General features: G+C 46.3%; 2 protein-coding genes across 4 annotated transcripts in view; one reads left to right on the top strand and one right to left on the bottom strand.

The window, feature by feature from the left end:
* MTRR (5-methyltetrahydrofolate-homocysteine methyltransferase reductase) overlaps positions 1 to 9,690 on the bottom strand; it is a 32,888-nt gene extending 23,198 nt beyond the window's left edge. Inside the window, exons 1-5 of the mRNA XM_036104418.2 lie at positions 9,603 to 9,690; positions 7,299 to 7,459; positions 5,411 to 5,564; positions 3,243 to 3,360; positions 119 to 497 (exon numbers count right to left, since the gene is read on the bottom strand). Of these exons, the coding sequence (XP_035960311.1) occupies positions 119 to 497; positions 3,243 to 3,360; positions 5,411 to 5,564; positions 7,299 to 7,427 (780 nt within the window). The 5' untranslated portion in view covers positions 7,428 to 7,459; positions 9,603 to 9,690. The remainder of the gene's footprint in view (positions 1 to 118; positions 498 to 3,242; positions 3,361 to 5,410; positions 5,565 to 7,298; positions 7,460 to 9,602) is intronic.
* A 106-nt stretch (positions 9,691 to 9,796) lies between these two features.
* Positions 9,797 to 20,130, top strand: FASTKD3 (FAST kinase domains 3). 3 transcript variants are annotated; one of them, XM_036104316.2, is made up of 7 exons: positions 9,797 to 9,883; positions 10,788 to 12,258; positions 12,892 to 12,977; positions 15,351 to 15,525; positions 16,706 to 16,775; positions 18,226 to 18,340; positions 19,761 to 20,130. In XM_036104316.2, exons 2-7 carry the CDS (start codon positions 10,821 to 10,823, stop codon positions 19,857 to 19,859), a joined length of 1,983 nt encoding a protein of 660 aa, XP_035960209.1. In that variant the 5' UTR covers positions 9,797 to 9,883; positions 10,788 to 10,820; the 3' UTR covers positions 19,860 to 20,130. The 3 variants fall into 3 exon arrangements, with proteins under 3 accessions (XP_035960209.1, XP_077922676.1, XP_077922675.1); XM_078066549.1 differs by having other exon boundaries at positions 9,801 to 9,900; XM_078066550.1 differs by lacking the exons at positions 18,226 to 18,340; positions 19,761 to 20,130 and having other exon boundaries at positions 16,588 to 16,725.
* Positions 20,131 to 24,696: the final 4,566 nt, after the last annotated feature.

Here is a 24,696-nt window from a genome sequence, read left to right as displayed (position 1 = left end):
CACATCTGGCCAACAGGCCAGTTTGCTGACCTCTGTTGTAATCTAATAAACAACAACAAAGCAAAACCCTGGGTAAGTTAATACTCTACAGCCTGAGGCATAAAGTAAAACCACTTACCTGCCCGAGAGACTCCTGCAGATGCACCTGCAAATATTCTGGTGGTAAGGCGGGAATATTCAGAGAGGCTTGTGAAAGTGGGGGTATTGAGTGGGTAAGTGAGGACTCAGATTCTGCTGGTGGAGCACTTGACTGATTTCTGTTCACTGTATTCTGTTCCCGCACCTCAGAATCCTTTCTCCCCGGATCATCTAATCTCAGAAGTTCAACTTGTGATTCAATGTGTAATAATTCTGGTTTCACAGGATCCATCCGTTGGGAGGCATTAGATGCCATCTTGAGAGCCCCATTCCTCTCCTCTCTTCCTCTACTGGCCATAAAATGCTTCGTAAGGGCAGCCCAGAGTCCGTCAATCCATGGCTCAACCACAAGTTCTAAACTAGATTGTTGTAATAAAAAAGGAAAAAATAAATCCCTAAGCCGTCCATTTAAATATATAATAATGGGACAATGGCAGTCTACTTGACAGAATGCTATGCAAATGCCAAAAACACTAAATACAATGACTATTCAGAATACAAAATATACCTATCATTAAGTTAAAAACATTATTGTGTGTTCATTAGAACTTCACCTGTAAAAAAATTGAGCACATATAAAGGTCAGAACAAAAATGAAGGCATTTTAAAAGTAATAGGTAACAGGAATGAGATTGCACTTAACTTCCTAAAATATAGTTGGCAATATTTTAAGAAGTTGTAATTTTAAGTTGGCATGCGAAATTCTGATGAGGTTAACAGAACTTATCCCAAATCCAAGTCTATTCTAATATCACATGATAATTACATATGTCAAATGCACCATCATTTTCCCCCCCTAATTTAGTGATTTTTTTTCCCCTATAGATTAAAAGATCACCAAAAAAAATCACTCTGGATTAATGCTAGGTATTCTAAGTTAACAGTTCAAACCTTCAACCGGTTCTGAACATTTCTGATGAAATTTTCAAGAAGTCTGAACATAAGAGAAAAAAAAAAACCCTAATTTTCCTTTAGGAAAGTTGAATGAATCATAGGTGCCTTTTAGAATGTGGTAGCGTATTTACTAATAAAGTAGGGCAAGCCAACAACATCCCCTCCATTCCCACGGAGAAACTTGAAGTAAACTGAACAGGTAAGAAACTGTGCATCAGAATCTTGGAAATCACCTCCTTCTCATTTTTAATCACAACTCAAAGGACGTATCAATTAAATTCTAATTCATAAAGTTAAATGACAGAAGGAGGCACATTTCAGACCTCCATCTTATTATGATTCTAGCTATAATCTCATTAGTACACGCATCCACCCCTCAGAGCCTTTGGAAAATCAAGTACATAAAATTCCGGGTTCAACAATGACAGCTATGTCTAAAACACCATTTTCACAGCTCCGAAATATTAAGACAATAATACCCCCAACAGGAGAGCTAATTTTGGGGCGCCTGGGTGGCTCAGACATTAAGCATCTGCCTTCGGCTCAGGTCATGATCCCAGGGTCCTGGGATCGAGCCCCACATCAGGCTCCCTGCTCAGCGGGAAGCCTGCTTCTCCCTCTCTTGCTCCCCCTGCTTGTGTTCCCTCTCTTGCTGTCTCTGTCAAATAAAAAAAAAAAAAAAAAAAAGGAGAGCTAATGTCCACGGAGTACTTACTACAGGGCAGACATTATTCTAAGAGGACAACCTGTATCAATTCATCTGTTCCTCCCATAAAAAGTCTCCACAGCACACGCTATTACCCCCTATTTCACAGAGGGAGAAAGTGAAGCCCACAAAGACACAAAAGGTAAGGAACATGACCAAGATTTCAGTCAGTGAAGGGGGGGAGTGGTTATCAAGGATCTGCATGCAGGTAACTGGACTGCACTCTGCGTTCTTAACCCCATCAGGGTGGGGGCTGCTACACTAAGCCAGGATATATCCTTGAAAATAATTTTAGAAGAGAAAAATTCAAGGGAGGTGATCAGGTTGAAAATTTAAGAGATGCAGGTTGATGAAATACATTCAAGAATTTTAACACTGGATCCAGTAAATGAACAGGGAAACTGAAAGCCTCTGAAGAGAAAGAAAATATGAACTCAGTGATAGGCCCAATGGGTTCTGGAAGAAGTTAGCAAGTAAATGGCTCATGAGACAATAAACACTTAATGGCAACAGGACTCTGGCAAAAAAACAACAAAACCCACACACACAAAATATCAATATAAAGAGACAAAACTAAAAGGTGAACATGCAAGGCAATATGGTAGAGCTTCGTCACAATCAAGAACATATGCACTGGGGATGTGGGAAAAAACCAGCTCATCGCCGCCACAGAAAATGATGAAGTGGAGGGTGAGCTACGTGGAAAGAGAAGTGTCTCCAGCACACCTGTGCAAGGTGGTGCTATGCAGAAAAGCAAGACATTCGCTGAATTCGTCATTCATAAACAAAGATCAAGTGAGTAAGAAGTTACTATATACACCAAGTAGGAAAAAAATCAAGTGGCTGTGCTGTCATCTGCTGAAATAGCCAAAGGCTAAACGATAAACTTAGTTGTAGGACAACATCTATAAGATCTTTGAATAAAGACATAAAAGGATTTGAAAGGTGGCACACAGGGTAAAATACCGAACTGTAAAAACAAGAGTAAACTAATGGAAACAGGAATTATTTTTCTGGCTGGCATGGTGGCAAGCGGCCATTAGGATGGTAAGGAGAGAGCCAAGGCACGCAGCGTGCTGTGAACGCCTCTGGTCTGTGTTCTCTGCTGAGCGCCCTCCATGTGAGGGCCCGCATCCAGTCACTGTGCGTGCACGGCAGGGAAGCAAACGCGCAGGCTATCAAAGTTCCTAAAGAAAATGCGGACTTCTACAAATGCCTACACACCTCAAGACAAAGATAACTTTCCTGGGGCATCCTTTCAAATTTCTTCCATTAGCAGCTACCGAGATGCGCAAGGCACTTAAAAAAGTGAACAGAATATATAAATCAAGTCCTGGCTGATCTTTGGTCCTAGAAAAAAAGCTAACAAAAGGAAAATAACACTCTCAAAATAAAAGCTTCAGTGCTAAATCAAAAATCATCACATTTTATAAACTCACAAACTTTCATCCAGTACACAGAAGGGCTGACTGGAAATGGCGGAGGAGAAGCACGCTGCTCTTACCCCACACAGTCATCCGCATGTCCCGTGTCATAGAAATGCTGGGCACCAAGCTCCTGAAGTCGCTTATCAATGATCTTCCCGCCATTACAGAAGTACGTGTATTCTGAATCACCGAGCCCTAAGGAGCCCAAATAGGTTATGAGTGCACACACAGTAAGGTTTAAATTTAGAGATACAAATATTTAAAACAATACCATTCCATGCTCTGATTAATAATGCACACCTTCATATCTTCTGAGGCTTTCCTTGAGTAATACTAAGTATGCAAATATTTGCCTTCTATTTTATAATATTAAAGTGCCAGACCCATCAAAACAGAAACAAACACTTCTTGGCCACTGTTAACAGGAATATTTTCACATTTTTGTTTCCATGAATCTGTGTAAAAATATGGGAATCTTAAAAGAATATTTTATCTTACTCTTAAAAGATTAATCTTAAAAAAATAATTCTAAAAGAATAATTAGGTTAAAAAAACATAATATCTGTATTTGCAGACTTTTCTGATCTAGTGAAGAGGTCTGCAAACTACAGCCTGTGGGCCAAACACCACTCAGTCCTTCTCCATAAAGCTGTGCTGGACCACAGCCAAGTCCACTTGTTCACCCACTGTTCATGGCAGCTCTCCAGCTGCAACAGCAGAGTTAAGTAGTCGTTATAAAGAACACATGGTCTGCAAAGCCTAAAATATTTATCATGGGGCCTTTATTGATTTTACTGACCCCTAATTGAGAGCACAGACAGGTACATCTGCAACACAATCATTGCGTTAGATGAATTAGGAACTGCTATGTTTCCTGGTAAGAAAATGGACTAACATTTTCATACTTGGTTAAAAATTTAAGATTAAAAGCATCAATTTCTCAGTTGTTTAATCATCTCCATGTACTTCCACAAAAAAAAAAGAACAGGGTGAGCAATTGTTGGGAGGGGGTCCATAAATGGCCTCAGAGTGACTAGAATGCTTGGATACTTTTTTTGAGGAATTTTTTTAAAGCAACACATACATGTTCATTCTTCAAAATAAAGAAATTAGAAAAACCTGAATAAAAAATGTAAATATTCTAAAATAAGTTATACAAGACAGATCTTAGCCAGGGTCATAACCTCAAATTTCTTATCAGTTACTTATCATAGCATAATCCATCTTTATCAGATACCCTCCCCCAAAATAATTCTCAAAGAGGATTTAAGGAACACAGATCACAAGCCAGGAATACGGGCTCTGAATTCTCTCCCTGGTGTCCTATCTTACTGAGCTGGTCCTTCTGATCCTTTATCTTAGTTTTTTTTTTTTAAATATTTTATTTATTTATCTGACAGAGAGAGACACAGCAAGAGAGGGAACACAAGCAGGGGGGTGGGAGAGGGAGAAGCAGGGTTCCTGCCGAGCAGGGAGCCTGATGCGGGGCTCGATCCCAGGACCCTGGGACCATGACCTGAGCTGAAGGCAGCCGCTTAACTGACTGAGCCACCCAGGTGCCCCTTTATCTTAGTTTTTTAATCTATACTTCACAGAGCCCTAGGCCAGTGTTTCCTAACCCGGGATGCATATTAGAATCACCTAGGAGTTTTTAAAACCACTGATGCCAGGGCTCCACCTCCAAACAATTAAGTAAGAATCACTGGAGGTGGGACCAGGTAACAGAATTCAAGGAAAACCTCCCCCAGCTGATCCTAACATATGGCCGGGATTGGCAGTCATCCTAGGGCAGTGGTTCTCAGGGAGATCAGATCTACCTGGGAGCTTCTGGATTTTTCTTTTTTCCTCTTAAAAACAACAACAACAAAAAACCCAATAAAATAGAATTCAGAGTTGCTCCTTCAGGGTTTTTCTTTCTTTCTTTTTTTTAAACCAAGTTTGGGCAGGGGTGGGGGTGGACCAGCCGTTGATATTCTGAAAAGGTTTCCTAGTTGAATCTGATATGCACCCACGGTTAAGAATGCTATTTCAGGGGCTCCACAGAGGAGCCGCTATGGGATGAAAACAGAGGAGGCATTCACAGAACACAGGACATTATAGAAACGTATAAAACATGTAACTGTAAATAGAAAACCAAGAACAAAATCTATACAACCATATATCATGGTTTTGAAGGATACATTCAGATACCAGAATTAAAACCAGGAATAACTGAGGGCAGGCAGAACGCAAACACAGTCCGTACCCAGTAATCCATAGTGCAGGTGAGCAAAGAAATCTGCCGGCAGAGCCTTGTCCTGTATTGCTTTCACGAACTTGCGCGCAGTGTCAGGTGGGTCTCCAGTGCCAGTGGTGGAAACAACCACAACAAGAGGCGCGGTTTCAGTTTTCAGATCATACTACAAAATGAGGACGGCATGTCAGGGATCTCCGGCTGTACACGGTTTTGATTTAACACATCAGCAAGGCAACCAGCTAGGTCTCTACCCAGAACCAGTCATCCGTGCTTCACGTGGCTTCACAGCACAGAGGGTGTGGAGCGTTTCCAAGTTGGGAAAGCGCACGTGTTACTCCTCAGACACCCCGGAACCTGGCTCACTCCTCACTCCCTCCGGGTCCAGGGAGCTGGGCATACTGAGCGGGTAGATGGAGAGCATCGGCATTTGATGTCTTACAGATCAAGTTTCTTCATTCTAATTCTCACCTAAATTGAAATATTCCAAAAAGAGCACTCATCCTCTCTATTTCTAATGATTCCATGAGCTCTACTGCTCATGTGTATCATTGAATCTGACTCTGAGGGATTCACTTATTTTTCATGCTGATACAAAGATCTGAGCTAACAGATTACCAGGTGATTCAATGCTTACAGGGGACAGCACAAGCTGCGTATTGAACTTTTACAGTTAAAGTAACTTCACCTCGAAAAGGACTATCATGACCTAGGAAGTAGATAGCTATCTGTTTAAACTTGGATCAAGAATTGGAGAAATCAATCAGCTGGGGAGAGCAAACAGGACTACTAACATGGCACTAAAAAGAAGAACATGTACTATTCACCTAACGTTCAAATAGCTGCTGGCCTAGGTGGTGAGGTGACCCCGAGGGGCCAAATCAGGGCTACTTATATGGTGCTGACAACTTTTTGTTTGTAATAACAGATTCAGATTATATTCTAGCATGTGGCATCCTCAACGCCAACACTGAAGTTACTGTAGGATTACAGAACCTGCTGATTGGTGGTGTCCTCCGGGAGGCTCCCTGTTGGGTGAGTGGCTACATCTGGAGTCACCTGGACCCTGACGCGTAAAGGAACATGAAGGTTCTCCTATGAGCTGAGTTTATAATTCACTTGTGCTGCTGACAGTCTAGTCGTTTGAACTAGAGATGTGGGGAAGGCCAGAGGAGGTTATGAACTTGAGTCAACGTACGAGCAGGGTAATTTTTAAAGTACTGAACTAAATTTGACTTATTAGCGGCTGGCACATCAACTTGGGCTTACACAAAAGCTCCTGCTAGTTGCTGTGGACTGCACTGTCTAAGACAGTAAAATCTGGAGAACTCAGACTAACTGAAAGAATACAGACGTTACAATCTTATGTGACCTAAGGGAGGAATTTCTGCAGAGACTGAGAATAAAAATAAGCAGTCCCTGACCTAAAGAAGCTCCATCTTCTCTAGATCCTTACACTTCTGCTTTAAATTCTATTCCACAAAAGAACTGCATGGTCCTTCACTTGAAGGAACTCTGACATGAATGGCAAGGTCTTTATTTTGGGGAAATACAAACAGGGCACTGGGATTTGTGAGCTGGAAAACACACATGTGCAGGTGAACACACACCTCTTTCGTTCTCACAGCTGCCCTGAGAGATAAACAAGGCAAACTCTACTACTTCTGTTATGGTTGAGGAGTAATTACTTGTTTCGGGTTTTTGAGACTGTTTAGTCTAATTCAAATGTACACTTGATAGAAAAATGACAAATCTTACAACACAGTTGATAAAGTAAATTTGAGTGTTGAAAAACAAAAAGAGTATGGAGGCATTTAGCAGCCTACTTCGCTGTTTAACATCGCCTCCCAACCAAAATACTTCAAGCATAAAACAGTAAAAACCGTGAGTAACCATTTACCTTATCTGACTCGCTAATACAGTGAAGATCTGCAGAAAATCCATGTGCAAATGCTTTTTCACATATTTCTTCTGCTATGGCCTTTGCCTGTCCTTTCTGGGTAGCATAGAGTAACAAAAACCTCCTCATAACCTCACGGCATATGCCACCGCTTTAACACACTGTCAAACAGAAGAGAGAGAAAGGGATTTTTTTTTTGAGGAGTACACCACAGGTATTAATTCTCCCTCACAATCTTTTTTAAAAGACTCCAATATCCACACATAACATTTAATAGATTTCTCTAAATATGTTAGTGTAATTCTCAGGGAGTCTAAAAAAAGAGAATTCATCAAACCAGGGAGAATACAGGAGTAAAGCTCTAAGTCCATGGCTCAGAAATCCGATGCTGGGGTCAGACTACCTGCGCTCGAATCCAGCATCCATCACTCACAACTGCAGAACTCCAGGCAAGCTTTTCAACTGATCTGTGCCTCAGCTCGCTCACCCTTAAAATGGAGATAATAGGGGCGCCCGGGTGGCTCAGTCGTTAAGCGTCTGCCTTCGGCTCAGGTCATGGTCCCAGCGTCCTGGGATCGAGTCCCACATCGGGCTCCCTGCTCGGCGGGAAGCCTGCTTCTCCCTCTCCCACTCCCCCTGCTTGTGTTCCCTCTCTCGCTGTCTCTCTGTCAAATAAATAAATAAAATTTAAAAAAAAAAAAAAATGGGGATAATAGTACCCACCTGACAAAGATGTTTCAGCTGCAAAGACCTGAACCATAGCTGAGACACAGCAATGCTCTAAAAACCTCAGATATTTTTATTTTAAAAAAATGTAATGGGGCGCCTGGCTGGCTCAGTGGGTTAAGCGTCTGCCTTCAGCTCAGGTCATGATCCCGGGGTCCTGGGATCGAACCCTGAGTCGGTCTCCCTGCACAGCGGAGAGTCTGCTTCTCCCTCTCCCTCTGCTCTTACGCATGCTCTTGCTCTCAAATGAATGAATAAAATCTTAAAAATAAAAAAAGTGTAAAAATTCCATTGGAAGTAAAGGATTTTGTTCCTACGTGATCCTAATACCAAATAAGCTAATCACAGTAGTGAAGTTACTCAAGCCACATACTCTGCTCTGTTGTTTAATTCAGTATCAGATACATAGTGAGTGCAGGGGTATATATGTATAGAGAGAGGAAATATTTCCCGTCCACTCAAGCTTAAACTGTTTTTCCTGAGGAGAAAACCAGGAGTAAAATACGGGACTCGAGCCCGAGGGGAGGCGGTCTAGATACTTTTTTTTCCACACTCATCCAGGATCTAAAGCTGGGGCACCGCTGGGCGCCGGCTGGCTCAGTCGGAAGAGCGTGGAGACCCTTGATCTCGGGGTGGTGAACTTCCAGCACCCACGCTGGGTGTAAGGTTACTTAAATAAAACTTAAAAAAAAAAATAATAGAACCGGGGGCTGTTAACTTGTAGGAGCTGATTTCAATAAATCAATATCAAATCCTGGCTTTTTGGGAATGGACCATCAGTAGTTTTACGCTCCACTGACCAGGTACATCTAGGGATAAATTAAGCCACAAAGAAATTAGAAGAACTGTGCTAGATAACATTAAATCACGGAATGTCCTTCGGGAGCAGAACAGCGCCTGGCACAGAGCAGGTGCTAAGTCAGCTAATGAACGTATGAAGACAACACACATTTCGGACTCAGGACAACCGCGGAAATGCAGTGATGGACATGTCACCGCTTACCGTCACTCTAGCTAAGGACCTCGAGCCTTCCTGGGCGCCAGGCACAGCCCGGGGCGCTCCCGTGTAGGAGGAACCCCTCGGACCCACGACCGCCTTACAGAGGTCTGTGACCCCCGTTTCTCAGAGGCGGATCCCCGGCACCCGCAGAGCACCGGCGGGCGGAGAAACGGGGAGCAGCACCCCGCGTGCCGCCCGGGGCCGCTCCCCTTCCCGACCCCCGCGGGTCCTGCCGCCCCCCAGTCTAGGGAAGTGTCCTGGACGGAGACGCCCACGGAGGGGCCCACAGCGACCTGCGGGGCCAGCGCCGCTCGTGCCGACGCCGCCGCGCGGACGGACCCGCTCCCGGGGGCGGCGGGAGGCCCTTGGGACCAGCCCCTGGGGCCAGCCTTGGGTGCAGCCGGCCCAGCCCTCCGCCCAGCGGGCCGGGCTCCTGACCGACCCGCGAGCGCCCAGCCCGGCCGCGAGAGGAACGTGGGGGCGCGGAGGCCGGTGCCTTCCCCCACCCTGTACCGCCTCCCCGCCGGCTCAAGCTGGGCGTGCTGCCCGCTCGGGAAACAGCACCCACCGGGTCTCACCTGAGGGAGGCCGGCCGGAGACACTGTAGGACCGCGTAGGACCGCGAGCCCTGCTCCCGCGCCTGCGCACTCTTTCACGGCGCGCACCTTTCCAGCGCCCAAGACCAATAAGGAGCTCGGGAAGGAACTGGGCCAATCATAGCGCTCCGGGGTGGGCGTGGCCTTCTCCTTGCGCATGCGCCGGGCTGCTGGTGGGAGGGGGCGGCTACGGAATGCGCGTACGGAGGCCCGCGAGGTTCCGGGGGCTCGGCGCTGCTCGGAGCTCCGGCGGTCCGAGCGCGGTAGGTGTCGCAGCGCGGTAGGTGTCCCGGCCCAACGTACGTGAGCCCGCGGCGTTGCCGAGGTGTCCGTGCTGCCATGGCCCGCCCACTCCTCTCCGGCCGGCGCCGCTGCACGCCGCGTGCTTGAGCTCAGGTTCCCGGGTCGCCGGGTTTGGAGGCACCGGAGCGTGGGGTCCTTTCACTCCTAGGAGGACGCGGTTCCTGGGGCGCCCCGTCCCCCCTGGACTGCACCCTCGTGTTCCCCAGTCCAGGCAGAGCGTTTAGGTCTACACGGAACTCCCACCTTCCTCCCTCAGTGCCCTGCATCGTTTCACTTGTTTTAGATCTGCCTTTTCCCCCCTTGGCCAAACTAGACCCCTTTCTTCCTCAGCCCTGTCCGGATCTTTACTTCGAGAGGAGCACACCTCAGGCCTTTTACACGTGTTTCGACCCTTGCTTTGCGTTGACCTCTACGAATTTGGCCCTTTTACCCGTTGCTCCTTTTGGGTATATTTAACCTAACGCAGTGCTTTCTGTCAGCCAACATAGAGGAGGCGTGTTTAGGGTGTAGCCCGCCTGAGTGTGAATCCCAGCTCTGCCGCGGACGAGCTGTGCAAACCGGACAAGATAACCTCTTTGGGCTCAGTTTTCTCATCTGTGAAATGAGTAGAAGTACTTAATTCCTTGTGTTGTGAGGGTTAAGCTATACCGGTAACGCACAGGGGTGCATGGCAAATAATAGCGAGTATTATTCTCAGCTGCCACTTTTCCAAGCTGTGGGATGCAGAGATTGATGTTTGGGTCCTTGTGTTTAAGTGGGAGGTTTTTATGAATCATTTGTCACAAGCACTCATCCTTAGTTTCATAAGCAATCATGTTGAGTTATGCTGTGTGTATATTTGACCATGTTTTTTATTTCCTCTAGTTATAAATCAAGAAGAGTTGAGAATCTGATGGCATGGCTTTAATTACCTTGCGGAGGAACCTTTGCCATTTGTCTGATTTTCGGATCCACGGAGCTCTGGCAGCTTTGAAAAATCATCCTGTAATTCATGTTCACAAGGTGTCCGAGGAGCGTCTGTGTCCGTGGTTCTGTTCACCACAGTCTGAGCCTTTCAGGGTCAGATTCCATCATGGCTGTTGTAAAAAGTTCCATTCAGAAAATGGAAATGACCTTCATCCCGTTGGTGAGCCGGTGCTCTCTCAAGCACATGATTGGGACAGGCCTGAACAAAATCTTAAACGTGTGGATGAACAGATGTTTTACAGGAGACTAAACAGCTTCACCTCATCAGAAGAAGTGTTAAGTTTTATAAGCACGCTGCAAACTTTGCCTGCTACTCTAGCAGCAGGAGCCTTACAGCGGATTTGTGAAGTGGAAAAAAAAGATGGTAATCAGAAGCTGCCAAAAGAAATACTAAAGAATAGTGTCTTTCAGGCCTTATGCATTCAGTGTGAACAGGAATCTTCAGGTCTGCCAGACGCCGTTTTGGTGACTGCTTTGCAAGCCCTGACTCTGTTGCACGTGGATCCCCACAGTAGCTTGTTACTGAACCTGGTGACAGAATGCCAGTGTCGTCTCAAACGGGGTGGCCTGGAAGTTCACAGTCTTTGTATTCTTGGGGAAAGTCTGATTAAACTGCAAGGTCCAGGCTGTGCGACGCTAGAACTGATTATATGTCAACTGAAAAGTGAAAAATTGGAAGAATTTACTCCTGAGGATATTGTGGCCCTTTATAGGATACTGCAGGCTTGTACTGAAAAAGTGGACCAACACCAAGCATTTCTGAATAAGTTAAACAACTTCTCTCTGTCAGTAGTTTACCACTTGAGTCCTACATTGATGAGCCAAGTGCTCAGTGCCCTCGCGGTTCTTGATCAAACTCAGGCACTTCCTCTGGTTATAAAATTGGGAAAATACGCTGTGAGGCATATCCCTCATTTTACTAACGAAGAGCTCAGAAAAGTCTTAGAGGCTTTCATATGCTTTGGGCACAACGACAGATTTTTTACAAAAGCCCTAGAGCGACACGTAGCTTCAGCACGTCTCACTTTGGATCCTGAGGTCATCAGCAAGGTCATGGAGTACTGCAGTAGGAAACGGATGCTTTCAAAACCCATCCTCGATGCAGTGGCAGAAACCTTTGTTTGCCAATCAGAAAAATTTTCGCCTCATCAGATTTCTGAGTTAATCGAACCATTTGGAAAACTCAATTATTTGCCCCCGAATGCCTCTGCTTTATTTAGAAAGCTAGAAAACACGTTGCTCACTCATTTCAATTATTTCCCACCCAAAACACTACTGAAAATTCTCCATTCGTGTTCACTAATTGAATGCCATCCGGTCAACTTCATGGCAAAAATATTCAGCCCCTATTTTCTTCAAAAGCTGCAAGGTGAGTTGGTTATAACTTCTGAGAGTGGGGAAATCGAACGTGTACTCTTTTCAAGTCATGTATCTACCTGTACACTGAGCAATGCGTCACCTCTGTCTTCTCTTCCGTAATAACCTAAAGACGAGCGTCAGGTGCCAGTGGATACACAGAGTTCCAGGATGATGGAACACTGCACAGAGAAAACAGTTTCTGGTCAACAGACTGCCAGCCTGAGTCTCGTGGGACGTGACGTGGCCCTGGTCATAGTCACAACATGTCAGAAACCGTGAACGCAACTGGCAACTTCTCGGTTTTGAAAGGATGGCGTTGGTCGTCTCAGTTGATGGCCACCCAAATATGTCAGGTGTCCACGTCTCCACAGTTAAAGGAGATTCTCAATGATTTTAACATACCTGGTACTTTGAATTATATTCTGTAGTTCGGAGCTTGAGTTCCTTGGAAGTTAAAATGAGATTGTACTGATGGCAAGCAAGAGGGCATAATTAACTCTGACGTGTTCTTTTCCCAGAGTCGTTTAAAAGTACATTACTTCCGGAGTGATCGGTGTGCGTTGTGCATTCCTGGATGTACCTTCCTTTTGTCACACATACCAAAATCCAAACTTAACTACAACTGGAATGCTTTTTATTTCAGGTGAAGAATTATATTTGGACAGACTGAGCCTTGCACAGCTGACCCAACTGTTCTTAACCTCAGTCCTAGAATGCCCTTTCTATAAGGTAAGAGCAAGAGCCGGGCTGCCTTATTTCCCTGTGGGGGCAGCTTTCTTTTGTCTCCCCTCTCCCAATCTTTTAAGTTTCTCCTCTTTTGATCTGTCTCAGTAATCGCATCAGAAAGCAGAACTTTCATTCACTTGGAGTTACTTGCCACCAGGTCGCCTTTTCTTGGATATTGAATTGGCCCCATTCCCGTTGTCTTTAAAGGACCCGTTTCCTGTGGCAAGGTGTCTTGGAAGATTTTGTCCTCCAGTCAGAGCGACCATAGATTCACTCTGCTGGCTGTGAAGGCTTTAGCACCCCCCATGTCTGTGAGATACAAAAGTGTGAATCTCTGGACTGAGCAAATCCTAAATGATTTCAAGTACATTTTTAAGCCAAGCTAGACATTTCCTTCTTCTCTCATAGGGTTCAGTGTAGGTGCAATTTGTGCTTCCCATCTAGTACTCTAGATCATTCTCCTAACTTAATCAGGCCCCTTGTGTTGGGTCACAGATGGCATCTCCAGACTTGCTCATCCCTGTCTGGTCCTCCGCGCTAGACGGAGTTCCCTTTAAGAGTAGCTCATTTCAGAGTAAGGTGTAAGAATGGAGGTACCACTATTTTCTTCTTCTTTTTTTTTTTTAAAGATTTTATTTATTTATGTATTTGACAGAGAGAGGGAGGAAGAGCACAAGGAGGGGGAGCAGGAGAGGGAGAGGGAGAAGCAGGCTCCCCGCAGAGCAGGGATCCCAATGTGGGGCTCGATCCCAGGACCCCAGGATCATGACCTGAGCCGAAGGCAGAGGCTTAACTGACTGAGCCACCCAGGCGCCCCCCACTGTTTTCTTTAAAGCAGCTTAAACAGTGCTGAGGCACATAGAGATCAGTGGTACTTAGGCCCAAGCTCCTCCCATCCCTGAAGGAGCAGCGTTGACAAGTTTTTATGTGCAGATGCGCACAGATGCACGAACACTGTCTTGGTTTCTCTCTTGCCTTGGAATGGGGCTACTGCAAGGACAGTGTGCTTGTGTCTATCCAGTATGTCACAGACGTTCCTCGGGGGCAATACACAAAGATTGAGTGCATTCTTTTTAAGGATGGCATGCTGTTTCCAGATACTCACTCTGTTGCATCATTGTTGGACTTCCAGGTTTTCCCCAGCATTTCTCTCCATCAGCGGGCTGTAGTAAACATCTCTACATGTCCTTCCCTGCTGGAGCCTTTTTGTTTTTTGATCTAGAGACTAGATTCCTGAAAGTGAGATGATTGCATTACCCACAGATTTGTCGCCCCTAATGGTTGTAGATGTCCCTGCCTCTTCTGTCGCTGTGTGTTATTAGTCCTTTAATTGTTGTCATTCGACTCCATGAAAAAGACTACTGTGTCACATGTTTAAATTGCATTTTAATGAGCAATAATGAGTTGAGCATATTTTCACAGTGCTTACTGGTCATTTACATTTGCTATGAATTCTCTAGTGACCTCTTGACTCAGGTTCCTATTGGGTTGTCTTCTTTTTTTTCGGGGGGGGGTCTCATCCTAGAACACATAGGATGGAGTTAGTAGCTCCTGTGTATCTGTGTATATTGTAGATATTTCCTCCTGGTTTGTAGTTCTTAATTTTTTTTTTTTTTTTTTTGAGAGAGAGCATGTGCACATGTGCATGGGGGAGGGAGGAGGGTGCGAGCGGGGAGAGAGAGAAACTTAAGCAGACAACTGCCCTGAACTCAGAGCCTGAGGCGGGGTTTGATCTCAGGACCCCGAGGTCATGACCTGGGCTGAAATCAAGAGTCAGATGCTTAACTGACTGAGCCACCCAGGTGCCCCTGTAGTTTTTACTTTTTTGTTTGTTTTAATTTAATATTGTTTATGGTATCTTTTTGCTCTATAAAAATTTTTAAGTTTTCTGTAGTGAAATCTATCCATCTTTTATGGTCTCTTCTCTCACTTCAGAATATTTTACCTGTCCTAAGGTAATATAAATATTTTTCTAAATTTTTAAAAATATCACTTCCCTTCCTGTATTTAGCTCTGTAACTCACCTGGAATTTATGATAGTCCACGGCGCATGCTAGAATTTTCACTTCATTCTTTCCCAGGTGGATTACCAGTTGCAGTATTTACTATATAGCTATCCTTTTCTCCCTGAATTGAAATGTCACCTTTTTCATATTGTCCTCTGTTAAAAACGTGAGTGTCCTCAAGGCCCTTACAGCGATTCTGAGAGTTCTGGAGATGTTTCTTGAGCTGTAATAGCATTGTTGTTCCGTCCCTCCCTTTCTGTGACCTCTGACTACTTTTAAAACACATTTAAAAGATATATTGAAGTATTGGATTTATTTTCTTGTTTTGTATCATATCTTCCTTTCTCACGTTTAAACATCCAATTTTTAGGGTCAGAAACTTCTTCCTAAATATCAAGTGAGGTCATTTCTTACTCCGTGCTCTTCTCTGGAGACGCCTGTGGATTTTCAGCTTTACAAATCTGTGAAGATTGGACTGATTGACCTTTTGGGAGCAAGATTGTATTTTGCTTCAAAAGTGTTAACGCCCTATTGTTACACAATAGGTGAGTAGTAGGGAGTTTTGCTGTTGCTTACCAGCCTCGGCATGCTGTCCTCTTTGGGAATCTGTGGGATTTAGTAGCCAGTGGAAGGCCTGGAAATGTAAAGCAGAGGTGGCCCTTCCCTGAAGGCAGATTGGAACAGTGGGTGAGCGGTAGGGCTGTGGAGTCCAGACGGTCGGGGGGAGTCCCACGTGGTAGGAGAATGTCTTTGGGCAGAGTAGCCTTTTTCCGCTTGCTTCTTTTCTGTAAAATGAGAGCAGGAAGCATAGTGACCCAGACTTAGGTAAGGACCAGGTGCGAGTGTAGAGTGATACCGGGAACGTGTGGGGGCTGTGGCGTTGCTCACTGTTGTCCTCCAGGGCGGCGCTGGCCCACACAGCAGCCAGGAGTCCCTGTGGCTACTTAAATTGCCATTAGCTCAGATTTAAAACCCATCCAAAGTTCAGTTCCTTGGAGCCACACGTCAAGCGCTCAGGCTCCCAGGGGGCGGGCGGATGCCGTAGTGGACAGCAAAGGTGAAAACACGTGCTTCGCGGCAGAAAGTTCTGTTGCACAGGGCTGGCTGGAGAGTTCAAGTCCTTACGCCCTTCATGGTTTTCTAAAATTAATGAGTAAAAGAAAATCAGCTCAAAGGTGACAGTGTCTTATTGGCTTCAGGTGGTCAGAGCTCACCTCCCCCTTACGTGCTCTTTTTACAAAAGGAATGGCAGGCCATCAGAGGGAAGGTGGTGGGGGTCTGCTGTGCCCCGTGACCACACGTCGGGGTGCAGGAGGCATTGCCTACCGTGGAGGCTCTGGGAGCCCCAGTGATGAACGTTTTTACTTGCAGAGGTTGTACCTGTACTTTGCTTAAAGGATTTTCTTCACTCCGGGTTGAAGGATGCCCACCACTTACTACAAGGAGAAGGAGAAAGCAGGCGAGGTTCTTGTCACGCCCGATACCTTGAGGACCCACTCCTGGTTTTTGGGTGGTTGAGCTTCCTTAATTTAAGGCTGTCCTGGTTGATCATAGAGCTGGTTAAAGTGAAATTCTCACCATGGTCTGGTGTGGTCATTGCTTCGCAGCCTTCAGCACAGCTGGGTGCATTGCGGTGTGGACGGATTCAAAGCAGGAGGAGGAGGACAGGCGCGTAGTGTTTGTGAGAGCACCACACGGAGAATGTTTCCTTTCTTCTCTCACCAGATGTTGAAATTAAATTAGACGAAGAAGGATTAGTACTGCCATATACAGTTGACGAAGATGTGCATAAGAGGTAAAGAAAACTGGTGTGGTTTTTATGTGATGAGGCGTGGCGGGCTTGATAATCGATGCTATTTTCTCAAGGTGGGAGAGTTAACATGGTTCTGGAAGTAAAGACGCTAGAGTGCAGCAACCCAATTGTGGAAATTCTGTGTAACATAAACATTAATGTTAATAAACTTGAGTGCAGTTTCAGCATAGGAAAGGACAGCACACCCATGAGTTACTAAAAATAATGCTGACACACTGAAATAGCCGAATCCCAAGTAAACCCTTGCCACTAAAAATGTATAAATATTTCGGATTGTCTTAAAAATTAAGTTTCTCCCTCTTATGAGCTAAAGGGCTAGTATCCAAAATCTATAAAGAACTTATCAAACTCAAGAACCAAAAAACAGGGCGCCTGGGTGGCTCAGTTGGTTAAGCGACTGCCTTGGGCTCAGGTCATGATCCCAGGGTCCTAGGATTGAGTCCCGTATTGGGCTCCCTGCTCAGCGGGGAGTCTGCTTCTCCCTCTGACCCTCTTCCCTCTCGTGCTCTCTGTCTCTCATTCTCTTTCTCTCTCAAATAAATAAATAAAATCTTTAAAAAAGAAAAAAAGAACCAAAAAACAAATAATCCAGTCAAGAAATGGGCAGAAGACATGAGCAGACATTTCTCCAAAAAAGCCACAAATGGCCAACAGACACATGAAAAAATGCTCCACATCTCTTGGCATCCGGGAAATACAAATCAAAACCACAGTGAAGTACCACGTCACACCAGTCAGAACGGCAAAAATTAATTGGTGGGAATGTAAGCTGGTGCGGCCACTCTGGAAAACAGTATGGAGGTTCCTCAAAAAGTTAAAAATAGAGTTACCCTACGACCCAGCAATTGCACTACAGGGTATTTACCCCAAAGGATATAAACATAGTGATTCAGAGGGGCACCTGCACCCCAATGTTCATAGCAGCAATGTCCACAAAAGCCAAATTGTGGAAAGAGCCCAGATGTCCATCGACAGATGAATGATAAAGAAGACGTGGTGTATATACGCAATGGGACATTACTCAGCCATCAAAAAGAATGAAATCTTTCCATTTGCAGCAACGTGGATGGAGCTAGAGGGTATTATGCTAAGCGAAATAAGTCAACCAGAGAAAGACAAATACCATATGAATTCACTCATGTGGAATTTAAGAAACAGGTGAACGTAGGGGAAGGGGGGAAAAAAGAGGGATGCAAACCATAAGAGACTCTTAACTAGAGAACAAACGGGGTTGCTGGAGGGGAGGTGGGTGAGGGGATGGGGTAACTGGGTGGTGGGCATTCAGGAGGGCACTTGATGGAATGAGCACTGGGTGTTATATGCAACCGATGAATCGCTGAACTCTGTCTCTGAAACTAATACACGATATGTTAACTAAACTGAATTTAAATAAAGAATTTAAAAAAATAAGTTTCCCCCTCCAATTTTTCAGGGTAGCGCTGTGCATTGATGATCCAAAAAGATTTTCTCTGAAAAGCAAACACTTACTGGGAAAGGAAGCTATTAAACAGAGACACCTGCGCTTGCTTGGTTACCATGTTGTTCAGGTAGGAGTTCTCCTGTTTCCTTTGCTCTAAAACCAATTTCTTTTTTTTTTAAGATTTTGTTTATTTATATGACAGAGACACAGCGAGAGAGGGAACATAAGCAGGGGGAGTGGGTGAGGGAGAAGCAGGCCTCCTGCGGAGCAGGGAGCCTGATGTGGGACTGGATCCTAGGACCCCGGGATCATGACCTGAGCCGAAGGCACATCCTTAATGAGTGAGCCACCCAGGCGCCCTCCAAAAGCAGTTTCCACTTTAGATTTGCTTTTCCCAGGGTGCTAGGTAGTCTGCCAGCCCAGTGGACCAAGAATCTCACGTCTAGTTTAAATGTCAACTTCGTTCATTAGGCTTAATCTCTTTATTTATATTCGAAATACAGAACGTTCAGACCTTCCGTTTTCCAAAAGTGAGGCATCCCTGTATTCTCTATAAGCTATGCTGACGTCTGCTTCTAGAATTACTAAATTATTAGAATATCTGTTTTGCTTTCATTTCCCCCTGATTTAATGAATAGAAATAGACAAGAGGACCCATTAAAACCAGGATCCTCACCAACACTTTTATGTATTTATTTATTTTTAAAGATTTTATTTATTTATTTGACCGAGACACAGGGAGAGAGGGAACACAAGCAGGGGGAGTGGGAGAGGGAGAAGCAGGCTTCCCGCGGAGCAGGGAGCCCGGTGCGGGGCTCGATCCCAGGACCCCGGGATCACGACCTGAGCCGGAGGCGGACGCCTAAGGACTGAGCCCCCCAGGCGCCCCTCACCGACACTTCTAATGCCTCCGCGCCCGCTGTGTCCGCGCTATGGACGGCGCGCCAAGGCCCCCTGGGGGAGTCCGCGGGGAGGTGCGTGGAGCTGCCCAGCTGCCGTCTGCTCTCCTGGCTGGTGCCTCTTTCCCACTCCATATCTCACCTACATCCCCAGCCTAATTTTTCTAGAGGTAACACGCCGGTGCGTGTTCAGAACCCCTTATTGTCCCTTCGCCGCTTGTAGGAGAAAGCGGAAACCCGTCTACATCTGAGCGTTCGAGACCCTCCCCGGCTGGCCCGCGGCCAGACCCTCCGCCGCGCTCGGCGGCCTCTTGCCCGCCCCCCATCCCGCTCCACGCTCCCTTGCCTCGCTCCCTGCATCCGACTGGCCTCCGCTGCTCCGAGGACCCGGATTCTGGCTCCGTCTCGGCCCCTGGCTCTGGCTCTCCTTCCGCCGTCGTCCGGAACGGGAGGCTCCGCGGGCAGGACTGTGCGTGTTGTGCGCACGATCTGCTGCTGTGCCGGGTGCGGGAGGCGCCGGGCTGCGGGGCTGCCAGCTCTGCCCCGGGGCCTATGTGCCGCCGAGGGGGCGGGCGCGAGAAACCAGAGCACCGGCTGCTTCGGGACGGGACGGATTGCGGTGTCTCTTTCATTTCCCTCCCTTTACAGATCCCCTATTACGAGATCGAGATGATAAAATCAAGAGTGGAACTGGTGGAGTATTTACAAAGAAAGCTATTTCCTCAAAACGTGGGCGTTCGTTGGTAACAGGAAGGAATGCTGGCTCCGGGACTCCGAAAGGGACGAGCCTGGGTTTTCACGGGGCTCAGGACGGAAACAACGTACATTGTGGGTTCGCCGTTCGTGGACTGTGCTGATCTGGAAAGGGTCTGGTTCTCCTTACACCACGTGTACACTTCACCAGTGGTAAATTTTAAATAAATTTTTATTTTTATTTAATACTATTATAGGTACTTTTATACATGAAGCAATTGATCAAGTACAATAAAGGCTCGAAATGAGTGTCATTATTTTTAAATCTTTGTTTTATGGTGGTTATTTGCTAACTGAAAATATTTTCTTTCAAGACCTTGGTTTCCTCTTGTAACAAATATAAGGAAGAAATCTTGTCTCCTATTTCCCTCTTTCATACTTGGTTAGAAGCAGTCCTACGTGGTAAGGAGAAGGATCAGTGGAAAAGAGACTAGGACTGTGGAAGGGAATGCGTCATTACAGAATTATGGAGAAATAACTCTTTAGTTAGTAAGAGAATGTTTTCCATCGGAACGGGAGCTATTTATCCTTTCTTTAAGGTGTAAAGATGTGAAAGTTAACTTATTTAGGTGGGATTTGGGGAGAGGCATTTGATTCAGAGAGAAGTTTCTGATTTTTGAATCAAATGGATCAGATTGTCTCCCAGTGCAAATGCATCCTCGCCCCGTTGGGGTCAGGTTAAAGTTTCGGGGGAGAAGAGGACGAGGAGGCCAGCTGGTGGGGTGGAGAGAGCTCTGGAGTTGGGCACTCGGGCTCTTAACCAGCGAGTTCTGTGACCCTGGACAGGGAGACGGGCCGTGCCTTAGCCCGTGCTCGGTCTATGCTGAGCGCTTGCTGAGCTCCGCAGCAGACCCTCCTGCAAGTCCCCAGCTCCTGATCTGGGTTTTGTTCCCACTTCGCAGGTTCGTGGACCAGCTCAGCGAGCTTGAATGTTCTGCCCGTTTCATTCATCACAAGAGATGAAAGAAGGTTCCAGTCTAGTCTTGAGGCGCGGTAGAGTACAGTGGCTAATTCTCTAGCCTGGGTTTAAGCTCCAGGTTTCCCACCTGTTAATGGGTGATCTTGGGCCTCTGCTGCCACAGGGATAATCATAAATAATAACAGGGTTGCGAATAGCTTTCTGGGACGGCCACAACAGTACCATAAAGGGGGTGGCTTAAAACAACAGAAACTTACTTTCTCACGGTTCTGGGGGCTGGAAGTCTGAAATCTGTCAGCAGGGCCATGCTCCCTCCGCAGGCTCTGGGGGAGGATGTGTTCTTGCTTCATCCAGCTCTTGGTGGCCCCAGGCGTTCTTGGTGTGTGGCTCCGTCACCCCAGTCTCTGTGTCCATGTTCACACGGCTGTCATGCCTGTGTGTCTCTCTTCACGTGGTGGTCTCCCTGTGTGTGTGTTTCTGGCCCCAATTCCCCTCTTTTTACAAGGACTCAAGCCATATGGGATCAGGGCCCACCTTAATGACCTCATCTTAACTTGATGGAAACTGTGAAGACCCTGTGTCCGAGTAAGTCATAGTCACAGGTATTGGGGATTAGCGCGGGGTGGTGGTGGGGGAACAGGACACAATTCAACCCATAATAAGTTGAAATGAGAGTTAGTTAAAATACATAAAACACTTGGAAGAGTACCCAGAGCAGAGTAAGGCCACAGTCTGTCAGCTAGTGAAGGGCATGCCTCCAGCTGCAGAGAAGGAAGGACAACAGACAGAGGGAGGTGGGACAGGGGAGAGGTGCCTGGAGGCTGCCGTGTCCTGTGCCCACACGACCTCGCTGTCCCTTCCCCGGCCACCAGGCCAACCTCACTGCACCGCCCAGCTCTTCCCATGACTCCCTCATCCCTGGGCATGGACCAGCCTGAGACATGGTGAGAAAAGAGGGGAACGAGACCCAACGAATAGCCACACAAAGAGGTGGCGACGGTCTGCTCTAAATGCTGTGAGGAGAAAGTACGGCCCAAAACGTTCTTCTTCCACCTTTCCTCTTGGTGTGAATCCTCCTCCATCAGGACCTTTTCTTCCTCATTGCTCTACTGGGAATCAGGTACACCCACCCCCTGCCCTTGCAGTCCCATCCCCTGGTGTACTGCTGTCCCCTCGGCTCTCCCCTATGCCTCGTGCGTTCACCATGTTTATTAAAGGCTCAGACGATGCTGGGCCCCCCTGAATGCTGCAGCTGCAGAGGGAGCAGAAAAGGGCCCAGCCTCGAGGGGCAAGGAGTCGAGTGAGGCAAATCAGGGCGCAGATGATGACAGGGACGAGCCGGCTGGCCCCCTGACGGGTGTGCAAGACTCAGAATGCAGAACACCCCAGGCCTGCCCGGGGAGGGAAGGAAGGCTTCGTGGACAGCCTTGTGAGCCCAAGTTTAGATGGAAGGGAGATGAGTCTGTGGGGTGCAGGGAGTTTCAGGCCTGGCCTGGCCGCAGAGCCCCCGGCACAAAGCACACAGGGTGGCCTCACCAAAGGAGGCCAGATGGACTGACCTTTGTTTTAAAACAAATTTTAATCCTGAAAATGTGCATGCATGTCCTAAAGATCATTTACGCTAGTAAATAGATATAAGGTTTCCGATTTCACCAACTGGAAGTGAATTTGACGCACTCTGTAAAATGATAAATTCAAGTCCTCATCAACTCAATCCCAGGCCTCTGAGTTGAAATGCTTACCCATACAAGCAAAAGTGATGATATTGTTGGAATGACATATTCATTCCTATAGCTCTTGCTACCATACATCAAGGATACCTTTCAATATCTTGCTGTAGCTTTTCAAAAGTAAAAGCAAAGAAAATTAAAAAACAAAAAGTAAAAAGTTGTTCTACTTGCAAGCATAACCCCAGAAGCACCAGGGTGACATTCTTCAGGCCTTCCTCTAGGTGGCAGCAAAGCTCGGGACGCTCCCTGGGATGCTGCAGTTCAGAGGGGAGTATTTCTGGACATTGGATCCTCTGTAGGTGCATGTAGGTGGGGCAGGGCGCAGGAGTCCTGGGAGCACGGGGTGACCATTCTGCCAGAACAAAACACGCAGCTTTCCTTACCTTCCTCTAAGGAAGGAATGCACTTTGCCTGAACAAGGCCTACCCAGACATGGAGGGTAAACCGGACACGGGCCAGGATACCTGCTGGAGGGGGGAGTTCCTTGGAGACCAGGACACTATCTGCATGTCCTTGTACGGCCATGTGTGTATGGAGACTTGGTAGACACCTATTAGGCGGAAGAAGAAATAGGAAGGAACAGAACTCAGCATGTTTGATAGGATTCTGGGAAGGCAGAAGCCCTCCATTCCCTCTAAAAATGCTGCGCCCACCCGGAGACTTCATGTTCAAGGGCAGTGAGGGCACCTGGGCTCGGTGGTGGTGGTGAGCTCCGTGAATTAGCCTCCAAAAGCTGAGATTTTCCCAACCTGGAACATGCCCAGACGCTTTGGAGTCTAAAGGCTTCGTGCAGGTTAGTGAAATGAGGCACACCTTGTCACTTGTTTGGCCAGTCCTAGAAAGTAGTAAATGCTCAGAAAGACTTGTGGGCTCTTGTTATTGGTCCATGTGTTACACTGAGTTCTCAGTTCAAGTTCACTATTACAGCTAGGGGTGAGTGTGCACGTGGGGAATGCTCTCAAGGAGGAGCACGACTGGCTGGTGAATCCTGGGTGTACCACCGTGAGCCTGGACAGCTGCTTTTGTTAATTAGCATCAAGGATATTGTGCTGAGTATCCCCCTCCTATAAAATCTTCGCTGTCTGAAACCACATCAATAAGAACAGGAACATCCCTCTGCTGCCTGCAGGATCTGAACAACGTCGGTGACTCTGACACAAAGAAGTAGCCTCCATTTCCAACTGGATGCAGAGCTTCAGCAGGCCTGGGGGGGGGGGGGGTGGACACAACATCCCACATTTATCTTACCTTTGGGGACCCTGAGTCGGCTTCTCCAGCAGGGCCCAACGTTAAGCCCTTTTACACGCAAACCTGCTCTGCTGCAAGTATCTCCAACCCAGCTTCATTCCACTTTGCCCCAACCCACCCTTTCCCCAATCCTCTGATCACCCCAGCCAGCCCTCCATTTGGCTCCCCTGGGGTGCTGTCTCCCTGGCCTCAACAGTCAGTAGGCCTACCTTCACGCTGGTGGTCTTTGGCTGTTGGACTCCATCATAAGACATTTTACCTTAATACACATGCAATCCTGTCTCAGAAGACAAGTGTCTGTCTGCCACCCTGTCCCAGAGTCCCTGACATCTAGTGCACACTCTGTGATATTTTGGGTTCCAATGATTGCAAGAAACAATATCTCTTAATTACTCTACTGTTTTTTACTTTTATTATGGAAAATTTTGAACACACAAAAAGTTTAGAGAAAGAAAGGTGTAATGAATGAATCCATGTGAGTCCTTTTATTCAGCAAGAAAAATCAGCAGAATTTTCCAATCATGTTTTATCTGCTTATTCCCTTTATTTTCCTTTTTTTTATTTGAAAGTTTATAGAGAAATCCAAACTATCATATACTTTTACCCTAAGTACTTGAGTATGCATCCACCACCAACGAACAGTTTTTTTTTTAAATCTAACTATTCTATCACTATTACAAGTAACAAAACTAATAATTATTCTCTATGGTCACTTAATAGCAGTAAGGGGCATCTCCAAAAACATCCAGCAGCTTACATCATGTGTGATGGTGAAGCACCGGATATTCTCCCTGAAACCAGGAATAAGAGAGAAATCTACTTTTATGAGTCTCATTCAACATCATACTGGAAGTCATGCCACTCCAATGAAAAATTTAAAAATGTAACCATATGGGAAAGGTAGAAAGAAAACCGTATTCACAGATGATATGAT

The sequence above is a fragment of the Halichoerus grypus genome, chromosome 2 (assembly GCF_964656455.1).
Source record: "Halichoerus grypus chromosome 2, mHalGry1.hap1.1, whole genome shotgun sequence".
NCBI lineage: Eukaryota > Metazoa > Chordata > Mammalia > Carnivora > Phocidae > Halichoerus > Halichoerus grypus.
This window is presented reverse-complemented; position numbering and strand designations above follow the sequence as displayed.